At 31.8% G+C, this 8,511-nt stretch overlaps 1 protein-coding gene across 1 annotated transcript in view; it reads left to right on the plus strand.

Moving 5' to 3' along the window:
* Positions 1-8,261, plus strand: part of LOC147078868 (corticotropin-releasing hormone-binding protein) — a 124,346-nt gene extending 116,085 nt beyond the window's left edge. Inside the window, exons 6-7 of the mRNA XM_085948522.1 lie at positions 4,028-4,136; positions 7,972-8,261. Of these exons, the coding sequence (XP_085804648.1) occupies positions 4,028-4,136; positions 7,972-8,114 (252 nt within the window). The 3' untranslated portion in view covers positions 8,115-8,261. The remainder of the gene's footprint in view (positions 1-4,027; positions 4,137-7,971) is intronic.
* The last annotated feature ends 250 nt before the right edge of the window (positions 8,262-8,511 follow it).

Here is an 8,511-nt window from a genome sequence, read left to right on the forward strand (position 1 = left end):
ATGTTTAAAATAACTATAAAGGATAATAAGGCTTCAAAATTATATAAATAGATTATCTACAACGTTTAAGGAGTGTGCAGGATCATGGTTTTAAAATACAATAAAAACTCAATTTTGACCTACGACGAGCACGTGGGCCGTTAAGATAGCCTTAAATAAATAATATAATAGGTAAGTAGGTACATTAGGTTTAGAGAATAATTTTTATTGTTTTGAAAATTAAAAAAGATGGCGGCATTCTAGGTCTGCCTAGGGGCAGCATTTTGCTTAAGGACATCACTGTATTCTAGTATTGGTTTGTGAATAATCTAATCTTCTAATCGAATATACATAATTATTATCATGAATATTTTATTTCAGTCAATTGTTATTACTTATTAGATATTATGAAAAATGTAATTCATATTTTGATCGTATTTGCAAAGTTATTAATATAATATTATATGATATTGATATAATATTATATATCATCATAGGAAGAAGGGATTCACAGTTCTACGATGAATGTGATGTTTTGGAAGACATTGTACATATATCAGTACAATGCCGTAAATATGAACGACACAGAGTACAGCTGTGAATTGCGGATATCTTTGAGAATGTGGACGAATTGAAAGGTGCTCTGGGGGTGGGTAAGACGGAAGAGCTTGGCAAAATTGTACAGTTTTTAAACAGAATTGGAATGATGACCTGATCGGCGGATCCTTTTCTAGATGAAAGGAGGCGATATGACAGCGAGTCGCAGTCAAAGCCTCGGTAAAATCATAAAAAAATGTATAAAAATATTGCTATATTAGTAAAAGCCGCAAATATTTAATCATTGTAATCATAGTAATTAATATAATATAGTTTAGTAAAATATAAAACATTTTATGTTAAAATACAATAAATTATAGAAAAATAAACTATTGCACATTCAAATATTCAATGATAACAATCTTTTACCTCCCTATGATATTATAATATATCAAGTTATTCAAAGTCTTACAGAAAAAATGAAAGTCTACCTTCATTTTACCATGTTTTTATTAGCTCGTATTCTTGTTTGTCCGGTACAGATTTTTTCTCGTTTTTCCAAGATATTTAACTAACTTGCCGACTAGCTAGACATTTGAAACTTTTAGAATATATCAGAACACGACGACAATGCATTATTTTAATACTTTTGGCCATTTTTACGCAGAATTGAATTCATTTTCAGTTAATTCTGTTTTGTATGGAAAGTTATTATTGTCGGTTGCTAAGGGGGTCCTAGCAACTAAATTATTCATTTATACGTGCGTTACTATGGAAATCAATATGAAATGTCAAAATGTCATTTCTGTATTCTATAATATTAATTATTCAGATTTTTTATAAAGTACAATAAAAAGTTTTTATTAATACATGTAATTGTCAAGTTTATATGATTCAACAGAAAATTTAAAAACGTGGTAAGGTGCATTGGGGTAATTCCGACAGGAATTTCTATGAGATGACTAGAGGTTATATATTTCGGTTAATTATTCAAAGTGTTTTATATTTACTGCCATTATTGTTTTACCTCTGTGTGCTTAAAGAAAAGATGTATGATAAATATATATTAGATTCTTGAATATATAGTCGGGTTCTTTAAATTGAGAATTTGAAATATTGGGTCATTTTTTTTGGCATTGGGGAAATTACGAACTATCTTGGGGTAATTCCGAATTTATTCAAAAGTTGATTTTATTGCACTTTGACCGAAGGTTTACCTTTCTTTTTTGACCGTAATTACTCCTAACACAAAATATTATCAATTTTGTTAATAGTATCCATAATCCCTAACTTTTGATACTATTAGTTCGGAATTACCCCAAAAAAAGATAGTGGTTCTCAACATTTCAGTTAAGAACTTCGGATTAAAGGGATTGTGGAACGGGTGGAGCAGAGCAGGTTTATTCCCGGTTGTTACTACCAGTTTTGTTCCCACCGGTGACAAATAATGAGAAAAAATATCCCAATATGACACAAGTACCTACCACCTTAAATCAATAAAATAAAGACGAGGAAAATCAAATAAGGTGATAATTTTAAAAATCAATTTTTATTTGAGTCTACATTCTTATTTGACTACCTTGATAGAACAATATTTTTTATAAAGATATATTTTGTTAACTTACTGCTTTTTGCATAGCAAAATAAACTTTCTTCATACCCATACAATTAAATTAGTCAACATTAAAAATGTTAAATCAAAGTCGGAAATTGTATTTTTAATCATTTTCATCTACTTTTATGGCATAAACTTATTTATTTATTCCTGCTAGCAAACCTAAAACTAAAATGCGGGCTACACTGTTAAAAAAATATAACAGAATTGCTTAAGACATGGTCTGAAAGCCTCACATATACATAATAATGATCTATTGGTTTGGTACGCAATCAGTCAAATTAAATTCTATCTTTATCATTACATAAGTAATATTATATTTCATCAGCACTTTTTTTTGTATATCTATCTTCCTCACTATTAATGACTCTGGAACGTTGTCACTATCTTTTCTTTTGGTCGTAATAAAGGTTAGCTGCTTATAGTTTTTAAGAAGTTGATAGAGAAATATGTTTCCTCATGTTTTATTATTTCTTCTATGAACCCAATACAGTACCTCTATTTTTTCTGATTGCATATCTGACAAGCACTGAATCATTTGTAATTTTCCTTCATGGCAGGGTCCTTTTCTTGAGTTTTGTATACTATATCTTTATTTTTCAGTTTTAGTAGTAGTTGTTCATCTTTGTCTTTTTCTTTTGAGTCTTCTCTAGTTGTCATATTTTTTCCTTTTATAAAAACATCAACGTTGTCTTTATCATCTCTTTCAATGTGTCTTTTCTCTTTGTTTTTTTTGTCTGTTTTATCCGCTTGATTTTCTTTACCTTTACTTTTTTTGCCTACACCTTTACTCTTAGTACAGAGAGAATTTGAATCGTTGTTGGTGAGTATCTTTTTGTCAGTTAAACTTTCACCATATTTCACATCTTGTTTTTTTTGTGACCTTGGTTCTTCCTTGTATATTTTTCAATCATCTTCAGAGTATTCATCCATCAATTCTTCAAAATCAAGATAATCTATAACATCAGCATTGCTATATTCGCTCATGATGTCGGATACACTAGTTATGTTGTTAAGTGAAGGCTGGCGTTACCGCACTTACCCAAGATTATAATAGGGCGTGCGATAGCTTCTTATTAGGACGACGCTAAATTTACTTACTTTAATATTAATTTAATTAAGTATATTATATACATCTAAATTAGATATAATTTTAGTTTCTTTACAGATTGAGAATCACTGCCAATTACTATGAAAAAGTTAAGTGGGCTATTGCGGAATGAATATATATCGGAATAACCCCAAAGGGGTATTTCCGAAAAAAAATTAAAAACACAACTAGGACGTTGTGCTCCTCTCACAAATTCGTAAAAAACGATAATCTATCGTAAAAGCAATCACTTATCCAAATAACTTACCAGAATTCCGAGATATGTAAGTTGGGGTAATTACGAATCAGCAAAAATGGCGCGAAAAACACTTCTCCGAAAAAACTTGATGGTATGCACGCATTGTTGACACTAGCGACTAGCGACGACTTACGAGGCAATCACAATGAACATGGCTTCTAGACTAAATGTTGCCAATAGGAAAATATCGCTTCGATTGGTAGAATTTTTGAACTTTCGGAATATACCCATATTCGGAATTACCCCAATGCACCTTATATAAAAAGTTATTTTTATCTTGTATAGTACTTTGTTGTCATTCCTGTAATATTTCAATTTTGTTACATCACTTTTCAGATTTAACATCTCAAAAACAATTTTATTTTCTTAATGGAGTAGGTTTGTAGAGTTTAAAAAAATGCATTTAAGTATAATATTTTGATTTCCTATTAGTAGAGGCCAGGGTATATAATACTACTGTTATATTACTTATACGATTACCATTTAAAAACAATATACATATGACTTCCCATAATATAATAAAAAATACACGTTTTATTTGTTTCAGTGTAAGAAACGTGGTCGTGCTGATTATGTGGAACTGGGCGGTTCGACAGGTCTGGACTCGGCAAAGTTACAAATTTCAGAGTCGTTTTGTGGACTTAACTCTTCTCCAGGTAATAATAACATACTCTTCTTTATAGAAATAACATTTAAAATGAATCCTGAGATAATATTCTTCTTCTTTCGACCATGTCCGATCTGAATAGGATCATATGGGCCTCCACAGAGTGGAGGTTCGTATTGACAGATTTTATTTTTACGAGAAATGGATATCAGCCACTTGCTCAACCTATTAGGTCCATACCCTGACTCATACACAAATTGAAAAACAATAATATATGTGTACTTGCCAGACCCAGGATTCGAACCTGGGACCCTCGACACTATAGACCGGCGCTTAAACCACGCGACCATCGTGGGTGAATAATATATTTACCTCTTCTTCTTCTTATTGTGCCATCCCCTAGCGGAGGTCGGCCACCATCAAGGCGATCTTATCTTTGTCGTCTGCTACCCGGAACAGTTCGGTGGAGCTGCACTCGTACCAATCAGGAAGGTTCTTAAGCCACGAAATGCGGCGCCGTCCTCTGCTACGCTTCCCATTGATATTTCCTTGAATGACAAGTTGGGGAATGCTGTATTTTTGTCCTCTCGTAATGTGGCCGGGTTATTGTAGTTTCCTGGTTTTGATACTACGTAGAACTTTTCGGTCCTTCCCCATTCGATTGAGAACTTCAAGATTTGTCACCCGATCAGTCCAAGGAATTTTGAGGATGCGTCTATACAGCCACATCTCGAAAGCTTCAAGTCTCCGTGACATCTCTTGGCTTAGCGTCCATACTTCCATACCATAGAAAAGAATTGAGAGCACATAACAACGTACCATACGCAATCTCAGACCTAGGTTAAGATCTCGATTGCTAAGGAAGCGTCTCATTTAAAAAAAAGGCGCTCTTTGCGATCTCAATTCTAGTTTTTATTTCCTGAGACTGGTCCCATTTCTCATTGACCCATGTACCTAAATATTTATAATGGGTCACACGTTCGATTGGTTTGCCGAACCTCTGAAAATTAACAAAACTATTTTGATGTTTATTTTTTGTATGTCTTGTTGTCTAAAAATACATCGATGCAAAATTACTGAAAAAACATTTCGAAAATAAAATTAGTTTTTGTCAAACTTTATGTTAAAATAATTAGGTATATACTTTTCGTGAGTCGAACTGTAAAATTACGTTTTCAATAAAATATATTGGTGCCTCTCTAAACTGGATTGTAGATATTTTTGAGTGAACTGTATTTGAGAAAATTGGAGTTGGGTAGTAATATTGATGTAGAACGTTGTCGCGGGGAAAAAAGCGGCAGTTAGGTTGGGCGGTTTTAAAGACTAGTTCCCGACTACCGGGTACTTAGCCTTTATTCTTCCAACCACGCAAAGACTTTATGCGTCACATTTAATATCGCACTTACCTCATCAGGCGGCGGGGAATGCCACGCCGTATACCTCTAATTTTGAATGATTTAGAATGCTTGAGACCACTGTAGCGAAAGAACGCCTCATCTGATCGGAGCAATTCTGATATCAATTTGTGCATAACAAAAACTTTACTTATTAAAACGACTGCACCAAATAAGAAACAAAAACTTGGTGAAGCTAGTAGCAGTAATTCTGGCGGACAGTTTCAAAATTGGTGGACCGAAATGTATGGCGTATGTATTGAAAAAAGTGATAAAGCTATACGTATGCTATGTTCTGTGAGTGATATTTAGAACATCATCATTTTTTCTATAGAATATTAAAAAAAAATTTCCCCCATAACTGCTCGCACGTTCACAGTTGAAAAATAATATTTAGAAAATTTTGGCACGCTTAAGTTAAAAGGTTCGCCAACCCTGTTCTATTGTCTCATTTAAAGTTGAAAATATTATTATGTTAGAGTTGTTTTCTTTTTAACTCTGTCGATTAAAAAAATATTGATAGGATTTAGGTATCTACCGCATTATTTGTTATCAATAGGTAGAAGTCAAACTATAGTAGAAATATTTCTACTGTACCCACGCCAGTAACCAGCATTTGAGGAATTTTTTTTCATAGTTAAGTTTTCATAACATTGACCGTTTCATAATTATATTAATCTAGCCTACTATGGAAATATTTCTAAAAAAAGTTACGGTGAAAAATAGCGTCAAGTGGAAAAACTTAAGAATCATAATATTATTATGTTAGTACAGCCTTCGTGAAGTTTATTTTGTTAAGGAAAACAGCTGGAAAATATATTTTGTTTGCGCGTTGAAGCCAGTTGAAAAAAGAGCTGTATTTATATAGAAATTTTCATGAAGCTTTGAAAAATATAAACTCGACAGCAATATCGACGTGTTATTTGAAACAGGTTTGTTTGTTCAGGATTCTTTGGAACCCTTTTCAACGATTTTATAAACCTACACATTGTGTGTGTCTATATAAAATTTCATTGATATTGCAATATGTTCATTTTAAATGACATTTCGCGCCTGTTTAGTCAACCGGTTTAAATTGAGAAATATTAACTAATCGAAATCGCAGGATTAGTGTCAAATATTTTTAAGTCTTAAAAATATGTTATGAAGCTATGGGCATTTAAAAGTTTGACAATATACCATACAATTAGTTTTAGCTTAAACCAGACTGAATTAAGGATTTTTTAATAGATTAGACTTCATTCAATTATTATATTATATTAAATAGCCCACGGCACATAATAATTATACACAAAATGTTAATAAGTAAGTAACAATCATACTTATTCACCTTTTGCCAGACGAGATTTTACATATTATGATAGTATTCTCTGTATTAGTACTGGAATCAAGGAAGAAAATCATCGAAAATCAGTCAGTGTATTTATTTTAGTTATTTCAGTAAAAATTAGATCAACCATGTTATATTCTTCAACTCATATTGCAACCAGTAATATTTTGTTCTCCGGAGATGAAAAAACGCATATAAAAATAGCATTTATTATATAAAAACTATTTTTAGTACAGTTACACATTTTGGCATTTGGTATTATATTATAAGAATACCATATTTGATCTTAAAAACCTTTTACTCTACATATATTATATTCGTTAAATGTTCAATAATTTAACCTAAAGACATTAGTAAGACGTGTCCACTTACAAACTTTTCCCTGACCACATATTGAAAAATCAGCAAATCTTTTTCAAAAATATGACCCTAGTACCTTCCCCTGGTAGGATCGGGTCCAATTTGTTTTAGATAAACATATTTACCTAAATACACATACTTAAGAATTAATTTAAAATACCTAAAATGTCGACTTACCAACTTTTGGCAGTAACCCCACAATAATGATTCATTATTTTGCATTGTTATCAAGTTGTGTTAAATTTTTAAAAGTATTTATATTTGTTTTATTATAATATAAGGTAAATGCGCCGGAGAGCAACGCATCGTTAAATATATATTTTTTTTATTTGTACAAAGAGAGATTTTTCTATATACATACATCATTATTAAATATAGTTTTTTTTTCTTTTAGAGATCGTCTTTGTTTGACAGATTTTTACATTTCAAAATAAACATGCTGTTAGTAGGTTATAACGTATATAGATAAAGTTTTAGTCATCATAATCATCATCAACCGGGGTCAATCCACCGCTGAATAAATGCCTCCCCAGGCTCTCTCTAATCTTCCCGCTAATCTTTGCTGCCATGTGTATCGACTGAACATTATGGGCTCGTATATCCATCGGATTTTAGGGCGTCAGGCGTTTAGTTCACATTTTGGTAATATGTACTATACGACGGCATATGTCCAGCGGTTGTCCACTTGCGACATGATACGCGGTGTGATAGAGGTCGCTAAGTAGATGAAATGGAAATGGGACAGAAAACTTTAGTATTGATGAGTAAATAATATTTCACTATTATGTTTCCTTTTTCAGCTCTGTCGTCAAAGAACATATTCTGCGAAGTGACCACAGTTCGGCTCGTGTCGGGAGGGAACTACGAGAATTCCGTGACGATTGGACTGAGAAAATTATCTTTCGACGATATAGCCAGTGCTTCTCATGTATGTGCTGAGTAGACAATTGTATGCAGAAAACTTTCAATGCATGTCTAAAAATGAGAAAAAATATCCGATTATATTTATTATTAATGCTAATGAAAAATACACAACACAGCGGTATTGATATAATAAAAACAATAGCAGAGCAAGCTATTAATTAAATTGTCATTAATTAAAAATACAAATATTTAATACTACACACATTAAATTAAATTTAAAAAAAAACTTGCTCCATCTTTATTCACCTGTAATATAATTTATGATTGTGATGACTATACCTGACAAAATATGTATTAGTAAATAATTTACCATAGGTACATAAAAGAATATTAATTTATCAATAAGATAAAAAAAAATCTAGTTAAAAAATATCAACCACAAAAATTGGCATCAATATAAAATTGTATTTTTTCAT

Source organism: Rhyacophila brunnea, unplaced genomic scaffold (assembly GCF_057557595.1).
Source record: "Rhyacophila brunnea isolate RB1 unplaced genomic scaffold, BYU_Rbru_1.0 scaffold_10, whole genome shotgun sequence".
Classification (NCBI taxonomy): domain Eukaryota; kingdom Metazoa; phylum Arthropoda; class Insecta; order Trichoptera; family Rhyacophilidae; genus Rhyacophila; species Rhyacophila brunnea.